The sequence below is a fragment of the Pituophis catenifer genome, unplaced genomic scaffold, assembly GCF_029215685.1.
Source record: "Pituophis catenifer annectens isolate HBS135680 unplaced genomic scaffold, rPitCat1.0.hap2 SCAF_13, whole genome shotgun sequence".
NCBI classification, from domain to species: domain Eukaryota; kingdom Metazoa; phylum Chordata; class Lepidosauria; order Squamata; family Colubridae; genus Pituophis; species Pituophis catenifer.
In genome coordinates this window covers 20,043,360-20,065,644 of record NW_027256893.1, presented here as the reverse complement: position 1 = coordinate 20,065,644, position 22,285 = coordinate 20,043,360, and the positions used below count along the sequence as shown (strand labels likewise).

The window sequence follows — 22,285 nt, the reverse complement described above, 5'->3', positions numbered from 1 at the left end:
TTAGAGAGCTCATGCGTGTCCCAAATATAAATTAAGCGGGGGAAAGAGGGGAGAGAATTATGTGGTTTTTCTTAGCTCCTTTGTTCCCATTCTGATTTCAGCCTCTCCAAAATCCTTTTCCTGAGATATGATTAAAATTGGTTTGAATAGCTGGAAAGCAAATGCGTAATTGCAACAATAAAGCTCCATCCGTGTCCCAGATTATTTGGAAGCAGCTACTTATTCCATGTTTGTATTGTACAAGAAGGAAGATCAAATATTAAAGTATGATTTGAAAAAAAAAATCAGAGGATGCCATTGAATCAGTGACACCTGGGGACTAAGTGGAAATGTCCATATGGTTCTCTTGGCAGCCATTTTAGAAGTCCTTCCTAGGGCTAAGACAGAACTGGTCCAAGGATACCCAGATGGAAGGAACAGGACTCTGTTTCCTCACTCCCAGTCCAGCAGCTTAGCCAACGGACCAAACTGCCATGTCATTGTTTCCCAGCACAAAATATTTTATTATGATTGTTCAATTTACCAGATTTTCTAGAGTAGGTTAAAAACAATTATTCTGCAACTTTCATCTCAAGCTATACCTTATCATGTGAATCACTCATTGCAATCATTCAGTAACTCAATTCTGATATTGTCTTACTCTGGGAACCTGTAGGAGAAGGAAAGGCAGAGCCTGGAGGCAGGGTCAAGAGAGGACTGAGCCTGGAATCATTACCTTCTCACAAGTGGTCTAAGTCCTCTTGAATTCCATTCATTCTTATCTAGCGCCAATTTAGTGCTGAAAGTTGACTAAATTCTTGTGCATATGAGCCATAAATCAATTCGACTGGAGCTTAATGCATGGTCCTGATTCTTCGCGTCTGATAGTTTCCCCAAAAATAAGACATCCTGTGATAATAAGCCCAATCGGGCTTTTGAGCGCATGCACTAAAATAAGCCCTCCCTGAAAATATTTAACCGCATGAGCAGCTGGTCCCTGCCATTTCCTCTGGTTAGGGTTAGGGAGACAGAGCTGTAAATCAGGTAAGACATCAAGAGAAGCCCCGTATTGCGCCACACACCCCAAAATAAGACCCCCCCAAAAATAAGGCTGTGGTTATTTCAGGGTTCAAAAAAAATATAAGACAGGGTCTTATTTTCGGGGAAACACGGTATTATCTCATTCCTGTTGCAACCCTTCCCGATAGCCATTGTACTAGTGACAGTCAACTGAGAAAGCTTCATTATGCTGAATCAGGCCAACTGGCTGGCCCCAGCTCTCCAGGTTTTAAGGGAGGAGTTTGTTCAACCCACTTGGAAAGACTAGGATTAGATCAGTTCACTGCCTGGCTGCCGAATATGGATTGTACCCCTAGGCTATGACTCACGTTAGAGTTCTCAGTCAGTGAAAGCAAAAGGATAGTAAATTCGAGTTGCAGAAACAAGGGAGGTAGAAACTCAACGGGATGGGGCAGCCCACGCACAGCAAACGAGGGATAGAAGCATCCATATTGATTGTACAGAGACTGCTTGATCCTGAACCTCATTCGTTGCTGGAATTACTTCATTAAGACTTCCTTATTTTTATTATTAGCTGGCCTTCCTTCAATCCAGCCTCTTGGCTGAATGCAGACAAATTTGGCTAGAAGGCTATTTAATCAAAATACGGTAAAATGCTTGTTCAAAGCAAGAAGATATTTGACTGCCCCAAGTTGTGTCAATTTACCCAGGGTGCCATAATTGATAATTTACTCTGTTTGATCATAGTTTATCCAGTACAATTATCATAAATTATGTCAGTTATTTCATTGCTATCATTCACCAGCACTGAATCCAAACACAACACATAGCTTCCTTTTGGTAGAAAATCTAGTTATTTTGCATTTTAACAGCTTTTGGCTAAAAGGATTTCAAAATACAATATGAAGAAATATACTTCTGTATATATTATGTATATTAGCAAAATACAATATGTGAACTTGGCTGTTATCTATAAAGCATTTTTAAAAAGAAGTAGGAAGTGTCCATATTTGGACACTGAGAAAACTGGGATCACCCAAGAACAATGTTTATCCTGTTTTTTTACATTGTACTTTTACTTTAAAAAAAAAAAAATAGAAAACCCTGAAATATATCATCAAGGAAATCAAATTATTTTGTCCACATTAAGAAAATGGGCACTTCCATTATAATCTTTTATTTTAGATTTTTTGCTCATTCTTTTTCTAAGAATGGCAGATCAAAACACTTCACCACATTAAGGACAAATTTTGACTCTTGTGTGGTGCTGAATTCATTTTCACACTTTTCTCTGCCTCTTTCCACCACCACCATCCTCAATATAAGACATATAATATGAAAAGCAGACTTTTAACCCTTTTCTCCTATTATAGCTGTTGTTACAAAGTCCTATAGAATTAATGGTTAAAACATTCAATAAAACTATATTAAAAAAATAGAGCTTTCCATCCTTATTTCTATTCCAAAACTTTTTTCTTTCTGCCCAATGTCTCTTGATAGGCAATAAATCTTCTTAAATTCAGCTTCACGTTGTCTAAAACACATAGATGTTCTGTGTTATACTGTCCTCTGCCTTCCTTTCGCATCTGCAGTTTAAAAAAAAAAAAAGAAATGTGGAGGCTCTAAATGAGCTGAACTCAATAACGAGAGAGAGAGAGAGAGAGAGAGAGAGAGAGAGAAAGGTAGATATCGGTCGGTAGAGAGATAGATAGATACAGTATGTCACAGAAGTGAGTACACCCCTCAGTTTTGTAAATATTTTAAGTTATCACATTATCACTTGGGGTGTACTCACTTTCGTTGCCAGCAATTTAAACATTAATGGCTGTGTATTGCGTTATTTTAAGGGGACAGCACATTTACACTGTTATACAAGCTGTATACTCACTACTTTACATTGTAGCCAAGTGTCATTTCTTCAGTGTTGTCACATGAAAAGATATATTTAAATATTTACAAAATTTGAGGGGGTGTACTCACTTCTGTGACATACTAGATAGATAGATAGACAGACAGACAGACAGACAGACAGACAGACATAGATGAGAGAGAGAGAGGTAGGCAGGCAGACAATCTTAAATCCCTTATCCCAGGAAATAAAATGAAACAGAATCAATACCCATGACCTTCTTGTTTCTACATCTTTATAGCCCCTCCCTCAACTTTCTATTAAACAAAAATCATATCAAGCAAAGTTGTCAGTGACAAAAAGTCTAGCCATCCCATTTCAAAATGCATTGCTGAAACTACGAGGACTAGAAATGTGGGGATTTTAAAATAAAGCCGATGTTGGGATTTTCAGGAAATCAATGAACGAACGCAACCGGGCAAGAAAAGTTAGCTGTTTAAATGTGCAACCCAGATGCTTCCTTAAGCCATCTTAGCCTTTCCATCTTCTCCCCATTCATTAGGAAATTGTATGTTTTTACCCGTGACTTGAAAACGGGCTGGAATTCCTTAAGTGCGTAAAGCAATTTTATTTCCTCTGCTGCCCTTTCCGCTTCTTTGCCATCGGCAAAAACATCGAAGAGGGCATCCAAGGCTTCTCCCACCACCACGAGAGAAGGGTCTTTCGTTGCAACATTGAGGAGGAATTTTCCGATGTTCTGGAACGACAAAGAAATGCAGAATCCAAAGGAAAAAAACAGAACAACAGAGTTAGAAGAGAATTTGGAGGTCTTCTAATCCAACCCCCTGCTCAATTATTGTTTTCAACTGTCAGGAAATGTCTCCTTAGATCTAGGTTGCTTCTCTCCTTGATTAGTTTCCATCCATTACCTTCCAAGCAAATGACATCCCCATTAAGAGGAAGATGGCAACTGATTTTACCTTGAGCGTCTCAGCGGTGTCTTCCACTTTGGCAAGCACACTCCCGGCAATTCCCAAAATGCTAACAACATTGATTCGGACACTGATGTTTGTGCTCTGAATTCCGGTGTCACACAGAGTCATCAGCTGCTCCGGGGTCATGGACTGTTTTACAAAAGAGGAAGGAAAAGAAATCACAACCTTTTGAGTCAAACATCCTTTTGGCCAACTCTAACCTGGAGCCCTCCAGATGTGCTGGGATGACAGCCACTTTGGGAATTACAATCCCAATGTACTGGAAAGCTGTTTTTGAAGGAATATTTTCGTTTTGAGTGAAAAAAAACGGTAATGGCATAGGTTTGTGATCAAACTATCTCATATGCTTTTAAGAAGCCATCCACAAGCATGAGCAGCAATAAAATATATTTACAGAAAAGAGAAAAACAAGAGTTGGAAGGGATCTTTTTGAAGTCTTTTAGTCCAATCCCCTGCTCGTGCAGGAGACCCTATACCATTGCAGACAAATGGAAATCCAATCTCTTTTTTAAAACGTCCAATGATGGAGCATTCACAACTTCTGGAGGCAAGCTGTTCCACTGGTTAATTATTCTCACTGTCTGGAAATTTCTCCTTAATTCTAATTTGGTTATTTCCTTGAACCAACCCATATCTTTATATTTTACTTGTATTTATTTTATGTATTTCTATTTTTTTTATTTGCTCCTGGGGAGGAAAGTTATCGCAACTCTAGACAGCATACTAAAAAAGCAGAGACATCACCCTGCCAACAAAAGCACGTATAGTCAAGGCTATGGTTTTCCCACTTGCAATGTATGGCTGTGAAAGTTGGACCATAAAGGAAGGCTGAGCACCAAAGAATTGAGGCCTTTGAACTCTGGTGCTGGAGAAGACCCCTGTGAGTCCCTTGGACTGCAAGGTAATCAAACTGGTCAGTCCTAGAGGAGATCAACCCTGACTGCTCCTTAGAAGGTCAGATCCTGAAGATGAAACTGAAATACTTTGGCCACTTAATGAGAAGGAAGGACTCCCTGGAGAAGAGCCTAATGCTGGGAAGGACTGAGGGCAAAAGAAGAATGGGAGGGCAGAGAATGAGATGGCTGGATGGAGTCACTGAAGCAGTCAGCATGAGCTTAAATGGACTCCGGGGGATGGAAGAGGACAGGAAGGCCTGGAGGAACGTTGTCCATGGGTCGCAATGGGTCAGACACGACTTCGCGACTAAACAACAACGAATTTATTTTATTTATATAAAAATATTCTGCCTGTGTTCAGAGGCATTGTTTCCCAGTCCTACTTCAGGTTCGGCACTATACAGACAGGCCTAGGTTAAATTGCACACCAGTATAATGTGTGAAACCACAGCTCAGGGTTTAAGACTACAGTCAAATTAGGATGCTAGGGTTTGTGCAACAAACCATGGTTTAAAAAGTCCATATTAGTACCGCTATGAAACAAGAACCTATAGTTCAGATTATGACTTCATGTGCTGGATTCAGACAACATGAAGCTATGATTTATTCAACAAGGCATCATTAGGGAAGCTAAGTTTGAACCAGAGATATTTTGGTTTATTGTTTCTTGCAAACGGATCCTACCTCTGCGTGATGAAGCCATACTCCTTTCCTAAATCTCTTCAGAACGAGTGGATCTGACCACCTTCCTATTTAACTCAAAAGATCTTCAAGAAATTGCAGATGTGTGCCCAAAAATAACCACTTCATATGATGTGCATGTTCTATAATCAGATTGTGGAAACTTTCTTCGTGTCAAAAGCACTTTCAAGCGACAGACATTAAAACCTTCAATGCTGAGCAAATAAAACAGGCCATTAGAAATGTAGCATGTGCAAAAAAAGTATGTTAAATAAATAATTTTAAATAAGATTAAAACGAAATGACACTCGCCCAGTATCGGGCCACACTGACAGCATTTTCTCTCCCCAGCATGGGGTCTTCCTCTGTACATGTTTTGAAAGACATTGTGGAAACTGTGATATTAGATGCCGACACGTCCAGAAAACTCACCTGAGATATATTATTGGATGCCAACATTTGCAAAAGAGCTCGCAACGCACTCGTGACGGCTTCTAGAAACTCCACTTCCTTTGAAAATTCTGCCCCAAAATAAAAAAAAAGCACATTTTCTTTGAGCTCAAAAACACAAGTTAAACAGTTAATCCTCAATTTACAACCACAATTGAGGCCCAGATTGCTGTTGCTAAGTGAGGAATTTAAGTGTTTTTCATCCTCAGCAACTTCTTAAGATATGTAGAGTTCAACTCCCAGAATTCCTTAGCCTCCAGGCCGATTAAGGAATTCTGGAAGTTTATTTATTTATTTATTTATTTCCAATTTATATACCGCCCTTCTCCCTGAGGATTCAGGGCAGTGTTGAAGTTGAAGTTCAGCCATCTTCAAGTTGCTGAAGTTTAAGGCTCCAGATTAAAAATCAAAGGGCCATGAATTCTAGTCCTCCCTTAGGCAGGAATACCAGCTGGGTAACTTGGGCCAGTCCCTCCTGACAGCCCCAAGAAAGTTATCAAGAGGTCACCATTTCTGAAAAATGCTGGCCCCAAAACCCACAGAGACTCGTCCGGGCAATCACCAAGAGTCAACTCTGAGTCAAAGGTCTCTAGCATGCCATGCCAGGAGGCCAACTGCAACATATGTTCTCTCACACCTTCCTTAAATAAATAAGTCTACTCTACAAAGACTTTGTCTTTGTCTACAAAGACAAAACAGCAGGAAACCCAATAATTAAAAGGTAGAGCTATCCAGTAGCCAGTGCAATTAGCAGAAGGATTGGGAAGAATGAGCTACGGTGGCAGCGGGGAAGAAGGAATCCTACCAAGCTGGAAAGAGCCTAAAAATCAAAGCCTGAAGCAAACCTGGCTGAGAAAAAATTAACTGAGACAGGTGCTGTGAGAGGGATTGAAGCGCTGAAGGACCCCCCAGGCTATCCACATCCGACACCAGTAAGATGCTGTGAAGGCAGGTTAGCGCTCTGTACTGGATCATGTTCAACCTGAAAGAAAAGTCAAGACAAGGGTTGAGGTTGAGGGCAGGGGTGGGTTCTACTTACCTTTACTACCGGTTTGCAATGGGATCACGCGTGCGCGCCCGCTTCATTCACGTGCGCGCCTTGTTTCTGCGCATTTATTTATTTATTTATTCAATTTATATGCCGCCCCTCTCCGAAGACCCAGGGCAGCATGAGCAAGAACCGGTAGTTATTACAAATTTTTACTACCGGTTTTTGCAAACCGGTCCGAACCGGGGACAACCCACCACTGGTTGAGGGCCAGCCTGAGGTCAACCCACCTATTTGGCTTATTGGTTAACAAAACACCCAAAAAAGTTGAGCTGCCCAAGTCCATCAGCTGGCTTTTTCAGGGTTGAGAGAACGGGGAATCGCGTAGGTTATGCATCCTTTTTCTAGTCCCAATGTTAGCGGAGATCAGAGTTTCTCAACCTTGGCAACTTTAAGAAGGGTGGACTTCAACCTCCAGAATTCCCCAGCAAGACACGCTGGAATTCTTAGAATCTTAGAATAGAATGAGTTAGAAGGGACCTTGGAGGTCTTCTAGTCCAGCCCTCTGCTCAAGCAGGAGAACTTATACCATTTTAGATAAGAGAGTGTCTAGACTCTTAAAAAACATCCAGCGATGGAGCGCCCACAATTTCTGGAGGAAAGCTGGTTAATTGCTCTCGCTGTCCTTAATTCCAGGTTGCTTCTCTCTTTGATTCGTTTCCAACCATTGTTTCTTGTCCTGCCCTCTGGTGCTTTGGAGAATAATTTGACCTCGTCTTCTTTGGGGCAGCCCCATAAATACTGGAATACTGCTCTCATGTCACCCCTAATTCTTCTTTTCTTTAGACTAGCCAAACCCAAATTCTGGGAGTTGAAGTCCATCCCTCCTAAAGCTGTCAAGGTTGAGAAACACTGGCCCGGACTGATCAACAGAGAGAGTTTTCCAAAGAAGGCGGTAACAAGGAATCGAATGAAAACAAGTCACTTACTTTTTAATCAGAGGCTTCCAAGACGGATGTTGCATACAGACATCAAGAGTTACTCCGCTAGGGAAAGCAGTTTTTTCCAGGATCTGCACGAAGCAAAGAACAGCTGTGGGTCATTGTGAAAATTCAAAGAAGGACCACAGGTCCCAATTCTTAGAAGAGCACAACATCCCCACAAAATGTGGAAGTAACCCAGTGGTGAAGTCCAAATTTTTTTACTACCGGTTCTGTGGGCATGGCTTGGTGGGCGTGGTGTGGCTTGGCGGGCGTGGCAGGGGAAGGATATTGCAAAATCTCCATTCCCACCCCACTCTGGGGCCAGCCAGAGGTGGTATTTGCCAGTTTTCCAAACTACTCAAAATTTCCGCTACCGGTTCTCCAGAACTGGTCAGAACCTGCTGAATACCACCTCTGGTATTTGAACGCAGTACTGCAGGCTACTTCTGCTGACTGCCAGCTGTTTGGCAGTTCGATTCTCACCGGCTCAAGGTTGACTCAGCCTTCCATCCTTCCGAGGTGGGTAAAATAAGGACCCAGATTGTTGGGGTTTGCAACAGGCTGACTCTGTAAACCGCTTAGAGAGGGCTGTAAAGCACTGCAAAGCGGTATATAAGTCTAAGTGCTATTGCTGACAAACCCTCCCCCCAATTGCTTTCTTAAGTAGAGGAGTAAAAGAACATCCCTTTTTAAAAAATGCAACGCTTTGTGCATGATCTGGCAGAGAAACCTTTTCCAATAATACCTTTCCAATCTGCCACCACAAATCCCGAAGTATTTCTTTGTTTTTTGTTTTTTTTTGTTTTGGTGGGGCACTGGGAGACTATGACCTGATTCACCCATCATGCTAAACCTTAGCATACTGCCACCTGATCCAACGTATCTGAAGGGCACCAAGCTGGAGAAGAGAAATGAAGTCTACTGTACTATGTGACCTCCTCCCTTCCTTTGTAATCCACGTTTTAAGACGTAGCACATGGTGTGAACTCAGCCAACGGTGCGCTTTTCAATGAACCCTAATGCAGTAAATGCCATCACAGGTTTGGGAAATAGAAACCGCTTTTGGAAACTCAAGAGGCTTGTCGTCTGAAGTCAAAGAAGAGGTGGTGACCTTCTTTGGGATGAACTGGTTGACCAGGGCGGTGTGAATTTCAGCTGAAAGGCACAGTGGAGAAAGGAGCTTCCCCTCTTCTTCGAAACTGTTATCCAGAAAGGCATCGCTTTCATCGCTGCTCGATAACTCTTCCCATTCTTCGTCAGAGGCATCTGGAAATAAAAGCCCAGGCGTCAACAACATCCCAAAGGAAGTGCAACAACTTTAGTTGTATGCCACTATCTTGAATTCTTCAAATGCCAACCTCTCAGCCAAATACCAGTTTCTTTGGTTGTCATGCTACAGAGGTTATAGATACAACCATTATGAGAACATATTATTTTTGCACGGATTGTTGCAATAAGCCTGAAGGTGTAAGTCAAAACCATTTGGGTAGCATTCACACAATGCATGATCCGCTACCCAACAGACTGGGTTCACACAACATGCAAAGATCCAAGAGCTGCACCACCAATTCAACTGACCCAGCTTTACATCATCATCATCTCCATTTAATGACCCCATAATCCCTTGCGGGGTGGAGTCTGGGCAACTGAATGGAGCTAGCAGAGTGTTTTAATGGCCAGATACCCTTCCTGTCGCCAATGCGGAGTTTTGTTCAGCAGATATTTTCTCAGTGTGCCCAGAGAGAGAAATATCTGCCTCTACCTAGGATCGAACTCACAGCCTCCGGATTGTGAGGCAAGGGTTCCACCTCTAGGCCACCGCACAGCACCACTCTAACTGACCCAGCTTTACATGTGTGTATAGAAATTGGCTCACACAATTTCTCACATGCAAAGGACCCAAGAGCTACACAATTCGAATGACCCACTTTTACATGCCGTGTGTATAGAAATTGGCTCACACAACATGCAAAGACCCAAGAGCTTCACGACAATTCAACTGGCCCAGTTTACATGTGTGTACACACTTAATAGGGCTTTAACTATTCCACAGGGCCTTTAACCAAGATCAAAAGTTTCTGGTGGCCATCCGTGGCATTTCCATTCATTTTATGACTTACTCCACTGCCACACAGTCTGTGGATTGGGGCGCGGGACAAAAACTGTGGCATAAATAACCTCAAGCATCGCGTATTAAAACAGCTGACCAAATTGAGGGAAAACTACATTTGTTTGATTTATTTATTTATCCAACTTCTACTGCCCGCTTCACCTAAGCACCCAGCTTACTTCACCCGAGAAAAGAGCCACAGATATACCTTCGTTGCAGCACATGTTCACGATGATTTCCAGGGCGGTTTGTTGAGCTAGAAGTAACGCATTCACTTGCTTCAACTCCTGCTGGCTACGCTAGGAAGCAAAGAATGCAGAGAAGAGCAACAAAGATGATTAGGGAACTGGAGGCTAGAGCATATGAAGAACGGTTGCAGGAATTGGGTAATGAAAAGAAGGACTAGGGGAGACATGATAGCAGTGTTTTAATATCTCAGGGGCTGCCACAAAGAAGAGGGAATCAAGCTATTCTGCAAAGCACCTGAAGGCAGGACAAGAAGCAATGGGTGGAAACTAATAAAGGAGAGAAGCAACTTAGAACTAAGGAGAAATTTCCTAACAGTGAGAACAATTAATCAGTGGAACAACTTGCCTCCAGAAGTTGTGAATGCTCCAACACTGGAAGTTTTTAAGAAGAGACTGGACAACCATTTGTTCCCCTGGTGCTCCCTTTTGAAAGAACAGATCGGCCACTTACTGGCAGTAGATCCAACAGGTCCTTCTCTCCTCGGGCGATCCCTCCAGTTTCCTCTTCCATGCTATCCCCTTCTACGTGTGCGGAGCTTCCTCCGTTCACTCCGTTTCCTTCAACGGAAGTCTTCAACCTTTCCGTTTCGGCTTCCTTCATCCGAACGACCGCCTCTCCAGCATCCACAGCTAGACAGTCTGAGAAAATCTTCAGGATGGCATTGATGGTTCCCGCCTGGCTTCCCGAAGGCACGGTGCTCTTGATGTTCCATGCTACCCCTGAAGGCACGAAAAGGATACGGTAGAGATCAGCCTAGCCAAATCTGATCGCTACGACGTTTCTTTTTTTTATTATTATTATTTTATAAAAAGTTTTTTTTTTAAGACAAACAAACATATAAGACATCAGTCCTTCCGTGTGTCATCTCAGTGTTTCTTCGGTGACTTCTTCTTCTTTTTATTACTCCTCCTCTTCTTATTCCTTAATAAATCCCATTTCTCTATTTCAATATTTTCCCCAAAATACATATATTTAATGTAACTTCCTCCTGTTTGCTTATCAAATTATATATATATATATATATGTATGTATGTATGTATGTATGTATGTATGTATGTATGTATATATGTGTATATGTATATGTATATGTATATGTATATGTATATGTATATATATAGGTCTTTGGTTATTCGGGTCTTCTCCCACGTAAAATTGGAAGTGTCTTGGCGACGTTTCGACAAAGTCTCATTCGTCATCTTCAGGCTGGTGTTCTCGGCTTCGTGCTTCCAGGAGCAATGTGAGATCGCAGCTGTCTCTTCCTTTTAACTGCTAGTGGGGGTGTGGTCTCACATTGCTCCTGGAAGCACGAAGCCGAGAACACCAGCCTGAAGATGACGAATGAGACTTCGTCGAAACGTCGCCAAGACACTTCCAATTTCACATGGGAGGGGAGAAGACCCGAATAACCAAAGACCTACATACAAACACCCGCGAAAACCTGAGAAAACAAATATATATTTTCTATCCAATCATAAAATTTCCCCCATATCTTAAAATATTCCGTATCCTCTTTCTCTTTAATCATTAAAGTTAATCTATTCATCTCTGTGCAGTCCAAAATTTTGCTGGCAGAGATTGCAGGAGGCCGTTGCAGCCAAAAACAGAGCTCAGGAGGCCATTTTCGCTGGTGGAGCACTCGGGCCGCCACAGGCACAACCCCGACATGAGTGATGTCAAGTTGGCCATGCCCACCCCGGCCCCACATCATCAAACACAATCCTGGTGAATCAAGTTTGACACCCCTGTGTTAGATTGAGATCCATGCAAGGAACTCCCACCCACAAACTATAGAGCTGTGTCTTCCCCACACCCACACTCTGACGCATCGTTGCCGTAACGCAAGAGCGGGCAGCTATGTCAACTTCACAACCTGTGGACTTCAACTCCCAGAATTCCCCAGCCGGCCATATTGAGTATTTACCTGCCACCAATGTCCGCAAAAGGATGTGTTCCATATCTTTCTCCGTTGATAACATAACCATTTCCAGCACCTGGTGCGCAGGTGCATCGAAAGACGATAGTAGATCTGGGTTATCTTCTGTCACGGTTTGTAAACAGGACGCTGTACGGGCAGAGGGCACGTTTAAATCTAGGCCGCACATCCAAGTCGCAAAGTCATAAATCAACTTTCCTTTACTTATCCGTCTTTCTCTGTAGAGATTCTCAGTCATTCAGGTCATGCTTGTCCCATTGTTCTGCTTTTTTTCTGGAGGCAACTGGACTTCATTTTTTTTTTTCCCTTTGAAGATGTTTCGCTTCTCATCCAAGAAGCTTCTTCAGCTCTGACAGGATACAATTTGGGATGAACACCCTTTGAATGGTGTGGGAATAGGAATGGATTCCCAGAGGAAAACATTGCAGACTACAGGAACCAGGTGACCCTGAGGACACAGATTAACCTCCAAGAGCTTCAACCACCCTCTAAAAGGATGCAAAGGACCATCTGTCTGCCAAGAATATCAATCCTCCCATTCCCCATCCATCCATTTAGAGTTGAAGAGGCTTCTTGGATGGGAAGCGAAACATCTTCAAAGAAAAAAGAAAGAAGTCCAGTTGCCTCTTGGAAAAGCACCTTTGGGATCTCCATCCTTCTGTTTCAGGAAAGTATGATCAACTGCTTGATACTGTTTTTTAGTTTACTTTCACTAATACCCACGTCCATCGTCATCTGACGCTAAACAGGTAGTCCTCAACGTACGACCACAATTGAGCCCAAACTTTATATGTTGCTAAGCGAGGAATGTGTTAAGTGTGTGTTGCCCTCTTTAACTACCTTCCTGGCACAGTTGTTAAGTGAATCACTGCAGGTGCTAAATGAGTAACATGGCTGTTAAGTGAAACTGGCTTCCCCACTGATATCAGAAGGTTGCAAAAACTGATCACATGACCCCGGGACACTGCAACCGTCATAAATACGAGTCAGTTGCCAGGCCTCTGAATTTTGATCACATGACTTTGGGATGCTGAAACGATCAAGTGTGAGAAATGGTCATCAGTCACCTTTTTCAGTTGCCATTGTAACTTTGGTCACTAAATGAACTGTTGTAAGTCGAGGACTACCTGTATTCTATAAAAACTTTTTAAAAAAATCTCGAAACGTTTCCTTTAAATTACTATCATTCTACCTTCTGCCACTTACATTTTTTCCTAGAGAAAAAGATGAAAAGCAGGATTCGAGTTAATGAAAAACAATGAAATCATCGGAAGACAACACATTTTTCCCATTCCTGCTTCAAAATAGAAGCTAAAAATCCTAAGGCTACGTCCGATTGGCCATGCTTGCAAATTCACTGGAGAAGGCAAAGATGCTGGGAATGATTAGTGCAGGGGTTGGCAACCTGCGGCTCTGGAGCCGCATGTGGCTCTTTCATCCTTCTGCTGTGGCTCCCTGTCGCCGGTCGGCTCCACAATTGATAGGGCTTTCGGTTAGGACAGGTAGAGGAAAAAGGAAGCCGCGCTAGGAGGAGACTCTACGGTGCGGGAACCGGAGTTTCGGTTGGCAGGGGAAAAAGGATGCCGCGTTAGGAGGAAACTCTATGGTGTAGGAACCGGACTTTTGGTTGGCAGGGGAAAAAGGATGCCACGCTAGGAGACTCTATGGTGGGGGAACTAGACTTCCGGTCACTCCAGAATTGAACGGGGAGGGGAGGGGCTTCTGATTAGGACCTTTGTGGAGTGTTTAAGGTTGCCGACCCCTGGATTAGTGGAACAAGAAGAAGGGGCAAGCAAAGAACAGGCTGGCTTGATCACATGAAATCTGGTAACCAAGTCGAACCTCCAACAATGGAAAGGAGCTGTGTTTGACAGGGAAGCATGGAGAGCATCTATAAAATCACCAAGTGTCGGACACGACTACATGGTTAAAAACAAACAAACAGCTTCAATCTACCCATAGCCCCTTCTCTTGGTAAATTATACAGACAGCCTCATGCCAGCAGGAAAAAGCTATAACAAGCACCTCCAATAAAAAAAGAAAAAAAGGAAAATATCTGCCCTTTCTTACCCACAGCGATAGCCAGGTCAACATTTGTATGAAATCTCTTCAGATATTGTAGAACAATATCTAAGCATCCTTCTTTGTTGAATATTGATACGGCTGTACTGTTGCATTCACTGATAAGAGACATTAAGGAAGATTTAGTTGGTCCATCTCCTAAAGAGTCTATTTCAGGGGTGTTAAACTCAAGGCCCATGTCGGGGTGCTTAGATCTGGCCTGCGGGGGCCGCCCTGGAAACAGCGAAGGAACAGGGCTCCGTTTCCGCTGGCGGAGGGTTGCAGGAGGCTGTCGCAGCCGAAAACGGAGCTCGGGAACCCATTTTTACTGGCCAAGTGCTTGGGCCACCACAGCCGCCCCTGACGTGAGTGACGTCGACCGGGCCAACACCCACCATGCGAGGTCAAACACAACCCTGATGCGGCCCCCTCAATGACATCGAGTTTCACACCCCTGGTCTATTGCTTTAATAGCAAAGATGGCAAACTTCAATGTTATCATGATTGAGCACAGTTCCAAAATGATAGCAATAGCAATAGCACTTAGACTTGTATACCGCTTCACAGTGCTTTACAGCCCTCTCTAAGCGGTTTACAGAGTCGGCCTATTGCCCCCAACAATCTGGGTCCTCATTTTACCTCAGAAGGATGGAAGGCTGAGTCAACCTTGAGCAGGTCAGGATTGAACTCCTGGCTGTGGGCAGAGCCTGTCATACTGCATTCTAACCATTGTACCACGGAAGGGAGGGAGGGAGGGAGGGAGGGAGGGATAGCAATAGCACTTAGACTTATATACCGCTTCACAGTGCTTTACAGCCCTCTCTAAGCAGTTTACAGAGTCAGCCTATTGCCCCCAACAATCTGGGTCCTCATTTTACCTCAGAAGGAAGGAAGGCTGAGTCAACCTTGAGCCCATTAGGATCGAACTCGTGGCTGTGGAAGGAAGGAAGGAAGGAAGGAAGGAAGGAAGGAAGGAAGGAAGGAAGGAAGGAAGGAAGGAAGAAAGGTGTATGGGCTGGGGCGAAGGGCCTGAGAGGGAGTGGCCGTGACCATTGTGCTGGGGCAAAAGACTGGCGGAGGGCCAGCCGAGGAGAAAAATTTGTGGCTAATAACCCAGAGGCGAAAATCTCGAGACGAAACAGGCAAGGGGAAGGGATCAAGTCGAAAAGTCCCATTCCGCATAGGGGATTTCTTTGATATGCATGAAGGGAAGCATGGTAGGATTTCAACACACCACCACCACCACCCGGCGTCTATTCAAGTCCGAAAGAAGATGATGCAGCTGCTTTAATGAGATCACGCTTTTTAATGCTACCACATCACTTTTCAAGCTTCGAGCAGAAGCCTGGGGGAGGGTGGGGGAGGAGGGGAAAAGCCAGACTTCCTTCTTCCAAACAATGTTTGAAATATTCACAGCCCCGGCATTGATTAATTTCCAATCGAAACCGACTAAACATTTTACACGGTTAACAAACAGGACACAAAAAGAGGACCTTCTCCCAACTGGGATTCGCTCATCCTTCTTCCCTAACACACCCATGCAGTGACACACACGTAAATCTTAATGAACTCGTTTTATTTGGGATGTGTTTCCACTTTTTTTCAAAAGAGAGCTGAGCTCATCCATCCTGGCCAACTCCACCAACTGGAGAAGACACGGTCAATGGATTCCCCTCTTACCACAAATACACACATACACACACACACACGCTGGCCCTGAAAACAAGAAATTTCACAACTCTACTGACCACACATTCCAAAGCAAATTCACAGCTTCGTTAGTGATGTCTTCGGTCTGATTCTTCTCTGTCTGCTTGTCTGCCTTCAAGGAACCGTTGTTTTCTATAAGTCCTGCCCGGCACTGTTGGGATCAGAGAAGGCCAAAAAAAAAAAAAAAAAGAAAGACAAAAATGAGAGTCAGTGCATTCTGAAATGGCCCTGATGGGAAGAAGGCAAGATGTCCTTCATAGAATAGCCGTGGTGGCGCAGTGGTTAAAATGCAATACTGTAGGCGAACTCTGCCTACAGCCAGAAGTTCGATCCTGAGCAGCTGAAGGTCGACTCAATCTTCCATCTTTCTGAGGTTGGTAAAATGAGGACCCAGATTGTTGGGGGAAATAGGCTGAGTGTGTAAAGCACATAAGAGAGGGCTGCAAAGCACATGAAGCGGTATAAATGTTTAAGTGTTAGTGCTACTTCTGCTTCCACGGATCTCTTCCAAGTTCATTCATTCTTGAAAGGACTTTCGGGATACCACTTACTATATGCTATTTCATCCATCACTTTAAACTTAAAAGAGGTTGCTTCTTTCTGCCCCCATCTGTTGATTGAACCTAACTATTCTGGTTTGTCAGCTGTGGCTGACAGTTTAGGGTCAAGCGAACGCAGCAAATTCTGGCTACGATTTATTATAGCTTAGTAGTCAGGTAACGTAATTTAATCAATCTTAAGAGGATCTTGAAAAGCAAAGCCTGGACAAACCTAGTTATTGGATAATAGGTTATCAAGAAGGCCTGTACAGTAAATTGAGGCTGGCGTGAAAAGTAGCACAATATCCGAGCTCATTAAAGCAGCTCCCTCTTTTGCGCTGAAGTCTGAAAAAAGAGACGGATGCTTTAAAGAGAAGCTGTGCTCATGTACCCACGCATTATAGAACATCTTTCAATGTACGCACAGATCTGTGGTATGGTAGATATGCCCATTCTAATCTTCTATTTGCTCTGAACTGGTTGGCTTTAGGGAAGCATTTCACTCGTAATATTCAAATGTTTCTCAAAACTTCTGAAACATTTTTTGTTCATTTTAATTTATACACATTCTGTAATGAGTGGGTACCTGAGCACAGCATCTCTTTAAAGTAGTCGTTTCCTTTTTTTTCCTGAAAAAGAGGCAGCTGCTTTAATAGGACTTTTTTTGTTTGTTTGTTTGTTTTCGTAGCAGAAAAAGATATGCTCCTTTAAAGAGAGGCTGTGTTCAGGCTCCCGTACACTCCAACTCACCTCTGCGGAATTATTTTCAAAGCACACACAACATACCTCCTTCAATAAAGCGACAAGAGGAGTCATGATGTCTTTAGTAACCATATCGTTGCAAACTTCAAATCCTCCACAGGCACTAAGGTTTCTGCAACGAAGCCAAATTTATTCCACATTAGTTTGCTAGATTGGTTTTTAATAAATATAAAAATTTTAAATATTTCAATTTTTAAATATTTAAATATAAAATATTTACAGACCCCTCGCATCCTGGACATAAACTGTTTCAACTCCTACCCTCAAAACGGCGCTATAGAGCACTGCACATCAGGACAACTAGACACAGGGACAGTTTTTTCCCGAACGCCATCACTCTGCTAAACAACTAATTCCCTCAACACTGTCAAACTATTCACTAAGTCTGCATTACTATTACTATTAATCTTCTCATCGCTCCTATCACCCATCTCCTCCCACTTGTGACTGTATGACTGTAACCTTGTTGCTGGTACCCTTACGATTTATACTGACTGTTTTCCCTATGACTATCCTTAAGTGTTGTACCTTATGATTCTTGACGAATGTATCTTGTCTTTTTATGTACACTGAGAGCGTATGCACCAAAGACAAATTCCTTGTGTGTCCAATCATACTTGGCCAATAAAGAATTCTATTCTATTCTATTCTATTCTATTCTATTCTATTCTATTCTATTCTATTCTATTCTATTCTATTCTATTCTATTCTATTCTATTCTATTCTATTCTATTCTATTCCTATTCTACTCTACTCTACTCTACTCTACTCTACTCTACTCTACTCTACTCTAACTCTACTCTACTCTACTCAACTCCATTCTAAATCTTTTCAAGATAAGGATAAGTCACGACACAAGCAATGATGAAAACAATCAAAACATGTCTAAAAGTTTTGAGAAACTTTTTACCATTGGATGGGGGAAAAAAAAATCTTATTGGGAAGAACTCCCCAGAAACCAGGATGAGAAACATAAATTTGATCTTGCTAATCTGTGTAGGTCTGAAAGTTTCAAATCCGGAGAAATATATACAAAAAGAAAGGGCAGAAATTTTGGCTTTCCAAAAAGTCTGGCTTTCCCAGAGCGTAGTCCCAAGGACGCACATGTTTCCATGCGACCTTTCTGGCACTCGGTGCCGAAAAGGTTTGCCATCACTGCCCTAAACCATCATTTCTTCTGACCTTCTCTCTATCGTCCATCACTCACCGAAGAGCTCCTGCCGCTGTCTCCCGAACCACTAAGCTTGGATCCAACAGCAACGGACCCAGCCGGCGAACCACATCTTGTTGCACAAAAGCTGGGATCGTTTGTTGCTGTTGCAACATCTTGGAAATGTTGGCGCAAGCAAACTCACGCACGTCGGCATTGGGGTGCTGCAGCTAGAAAGGCAGAGAGAAAGGGAGGCCGGTACAGAGAATTAATAAACCGATTGATTAAGTCTCGATAGAGGAAAAATATGTGTAGCTCAAGGTTGAAAGGAGAGGTCCTTGGGGCTCCTCTAAAATAGCTCTGACTTGCGCATGTTTGGATCCGAGGTGGAGGATATTTAATTTAATTTAATTTAATATTTAAATTTATATACCGCCCTTCTCCTGAAGGACTCAGGGTGGTGAACAGCCAGAAGTAAAAAACATCAAATACAAAATATGCACTCTGCACCTGCCCAGGAGGGGTGTGCATCAATTTAAATCCTGCTGAAAGGCTTTCCAGGAATATTCAAAATGGATTTGGTAATTTGGGATCCTTGATGCTCTCTGAACTTGGTGGTTTTCTTGCAGACATTTTAAAACCCAACTAGGTAACATCACCAGCGCTAGCATGATGATCCTGATTGGGTTAACCTAACAGACGCTCCCTTCCAGCACTGATGATGATGTTCTATTCCAAGTGTGGCCTTACCAAAGCATGACAAAAAGTGCTATTAACACTTCACCTGATCTTGATTCTATCCCTCTGTTACTGCAGCCCCCTCCTCTCTCTCTCTCCCCGATGCCTGACCCTTACCCCACATGGAGCTGGAAGGAAGGGACCCTGGAGGTCTTCTAGTCCAGCCCCCTTCTCCAGCAGGAGAACCTTATTCCACATCTCAGACAAGCGACTGTCCAGTCTCTTCTTTAAAAAACCTCCGGTGATGGAGAGGCTGCGATTTCTGGAGGTAAGCCCGGCTTCCCCCATCTCCTCCTCCTCTCTCCCCGATGCCAGGCCCTTCCCCAGGTTAGATTAGCATAGAACAGAGCTAAAAGGGACCTTGGAGGTCTTCTAGTCCAGCCCGTGATTTCTGGACGCATCCCCCATCTCCTCCCCAGGTGGCTCAGTGGCTAAGACGCTGAGCATGTCGATCAGAACGGTCGGCGGTTCGAATCCCTAGTACAAGGTCTCCTGCGTGAGCAGGGGGTTGGACTAGATGACCTCCAAGGTCCCTTCCAACTCCGTTGCGGTTACGGTTACTCCCCATTCATTGTGCGGGAGGCACATCCCCATAGGGTGAAATCCAGCAGGTTCTGACAGGAGAACCGGTAGCGGAAATTTTGAGTAGTTCGGAGAACCGGCAAATACCACCCCTGGCTGGCCCCAGAGTGGGGTGGGAATGGAGATTTTACAATATCCTTCCCCCAGGAGTGGGGGGGAATGGGAATTTTGCAGTATCCTTCCCCTGGAGTGGAGTGGGAATGGAGATTTTACAATACCCTTCCCCCTGGAGTGGGTGGGAATGGGGATTTTGCAGTATCCTTCCCCTGGAGTGGAGTGGGAATGGACATTTTACAATACCCTTCCCCCTGGAGTGGGTGGGAATGGGGATTTTGCAGTATCCTTCCCCAGGAGTGGGGTGGGAATGGGGATGTTGCAGCCTCCTTCCCCTGGAGTGGGGTGGGAATGGGGATGTTGCAATAACCTTCCCCTGGAGTGGGGTGGGAATGGGGATGTTGCAATAACCTTCCCCTGGAGTGGAGTGGAAATGGAGATTTTACAATATCCTTCCCCTGGGGTGGGGTGGGAATGGGGATTTTGCAGCCTCCTTTCCCCTGCTACACCCACCAAGCCACGGCCACAGAACCGGTAGTAGTAAAAAAAAAAAAAAATGTGCCTTTCCCCACCGCGCGTCCCTCTGCCTTGCCTTCTCCAGCAGCTCGGCGGCCGGAGAGTTTTCCTCTTCTCCTCCCGCTTCTTCGGCTTCTTCGGCCGCTTGCTCGCTCAGGCTGCCGGCCGGAGCGAAAGCCGGCGGGCGAAAGCGACGGGCCTTGGTCTTGCCCATGGCAGCCCAACGGAGCGATCCTCCACGGAAGAGACCCGCCGCGGGCTGCCCGGCCGGCCTTCCCCCCCCACCGCCCCACGTGCGCGGCTAGGGCGCAGGCGCCGCTCTCCCCCCCACCCCCGCCCCGGATGCAGGCGGAGAAGGAAGGGGGCGTGGCTTGCGGAAGGGGGTGGGAGGAAGGGGTGGGAGGGGGAGGGGCCGGGGTCTCTACGGAGCTCTTCCCCCCCCCCCGCCCCCCGCATTGCATGATTGTTTTTCTCCCCCGGGCTGGGAGAGGCGATCGAGTTGCCGCAGCGATCTAAAGGATAGAATGGAATAATAATAATAATAGATTGGGATGGGATAGGGATAGGAATAGAATAGAATAGAATAGAATAGAATAGAATAGAATAGAATAGAATAGAATAGAATAGAATAGAATAGAATAGAATAGAATAGAATAGAATAGGAATCAGGAATAAATAGAGAATAGAATAGAATAGAATAGAAGAGAGAAGAATAGGAATCTGGAATAAATAGAGAATAGAATAGAAGGATGGGGAATAGAGTAGAGTAGAATAGAATAGAATAGAGAATAGAATAGAATAGAATAATTAGGATAGGATAGGATATGGAATAGAATAGAATATGGAATAGAATAGAAGGATGGGGAATAGAGGAGAAGAGAAGATAATAGCATAGGAGACTGGAATAAATAGAGAATAGAATAGAATAGAATAGAATAGAATAGAATAGAATAGAATAGAATAGAATAGGAGACTGGAATAAATAGAGAATAGAATAGAATAGAATATGGAATAGAATAGAAGGATGGGGAATAGAGCAGAGTAGAATAGAATAGGAGACTGGAATAAATAGAGAATAGAATAGAACAGAACAGGAGACTGGAATAAATAGAGAATAGAATAGAAAGAATAGAATAGAATAGAATAGAATAGAATAGAATAGAATAGAATAGAATAGAATAGAATAGAATATGGAATAGAATAGAAGGATGGGGAATAGAGAAAATAGAATATAGAATAGAATAGGAGTCTGGAATAAATAGAGAATAGAATAGAATATGGAAAGAATATGGAATAGAATAGAAGGATGGGGAATAGAGCAGAGTAGAACAGAACAGGAGACTGGAATAAATAGAGAATAGAAAGAATAGAATAGAATAGAATAGAATAGAATAGAATAGAATAGAATAGAAGGATGAGGAATAGAGAAAATAGAATATAGAATAGAATAGGAGACTGGAATAAATAGAGAATGGAATAGAATATGGAAAGAATAGAATAGAAAACTGGAATAAATAGAGAATAGAATAGAATATGGAACAGGATAGAATAGAATAGAAGGATGGGGAATAGAGTAGAGTAGAATAGAATATAGAATAGAATAGGAGACTGGAATAAATTAGAATAGGATAGAATAGGTGGGTTTTCTTGCAAACATTTCATTACCAAACTAGGTAACATCCCCAGTGTTTGAAGGGAGAGGGGTTTTCAGAGAGGAGGAGGAGGAAGACTTCGGCGTCCTTGGTGTTCTCTGAGCTTGTTTTCTTGCAGACGTTTCATTACTAAACGAGGTGCTAGAAGGGAGAGGGGTTTGCAGAGAGGTGGAGTAAGATTTTGGTGTCCTTGGTGCTCTCTGAGCATGGTGGTTTCCTTGAAGATGTTTCATTACAAACTAGGTAACATCATCAGTGCTAGTTAAGGAATGGATTTAGAAGTGTTTAGAGTTTCCTTGTTTAAAAGAAGCCAATAGTAAACAGCCCAACTGAAAAACCTCTAAGACCACCCCAGGGCAAACCACTCGAATATAAACAGCAAATCTCC

The 22,285-nt window shown here is 43.3% G+C and overlaps 1 protein-coding gene across 2 annotated transcripts; it reads right to left on the bottom strand.

The window, feature by feature from the left end:
* Positions 1-1,938: 1,938 nt before the first annotated feature.
* On the bottom strand, positions 1,939-20,518 carry HEATR3 (HEAT repeat containing 3). Of its 2 annotated transcripts, none has more exons than XM_070952729.1 (15): positions 20,322-20,518; positions 18,413-18,585; positions 17,230-17,317; positions 15,943-16,055; positions 14,204-14,313; positions 12,122-12,262; positions 10,651-10,919; positions 10,160-10,250; positions 8,953-9,107; positions 7,848-7,930; positions 6,716-6,852; positions 5,853-5,941; positions 3,829-3,972; positions 3,429-3,605; positions 1,939-2,585 (listed from the first exon to the last, which is right to left on the bottom strand). In XM_070952729.1, the coding sequence occupies exons 1-15, from the start codon at positions 20,457-20,459 to the stop codon at positions 2,457-2,459; spliced, it is 2,037 nt and encodes a 678-aa protein (XP_070808830.1). In that variant the 5' UTR covers positions 20,460-20,518; the 3' UTR covers positions 1,939-2,456. The 2 variants fall into 2 exon arrangements, with proteins under 2 accessions (XP_070808830.1, XP_070808831.1); XM_070952730.1 differs by lacking the exon at positions 20,322-20,518 and adding an exon at positions 20,302-20,319.
* Positions 20,519-22,285: the final 1,767 nt, after the last annotated feature.

Excerpts from the sequence above, each read along its gene's own strand:
- HEATR3 (XM_070952729.1), bottom strand. The coding sequence starts at position 20,459 with ATGGGCAAGACCAAGGCCCGTCGCTTTCGCCCGCCGGCTTTCGCTCCG. Across the intron at positions 12,263-14,203 it reads TGACCTGGCTATCGCTGTGG|CGTCCTGTTTACAAACCGTG; the intron begins GTAAGAAAGGGC and ends CTGCCCGTACAG. Across the intron at positions 10,251-10,650 it reads ACCTGTTGGATCTACTGCCA|CGTAGCCAGCAGGAGTTGAA; the intron begins GTAAGTGGCCGA and ends TTTGCTTCCTAG.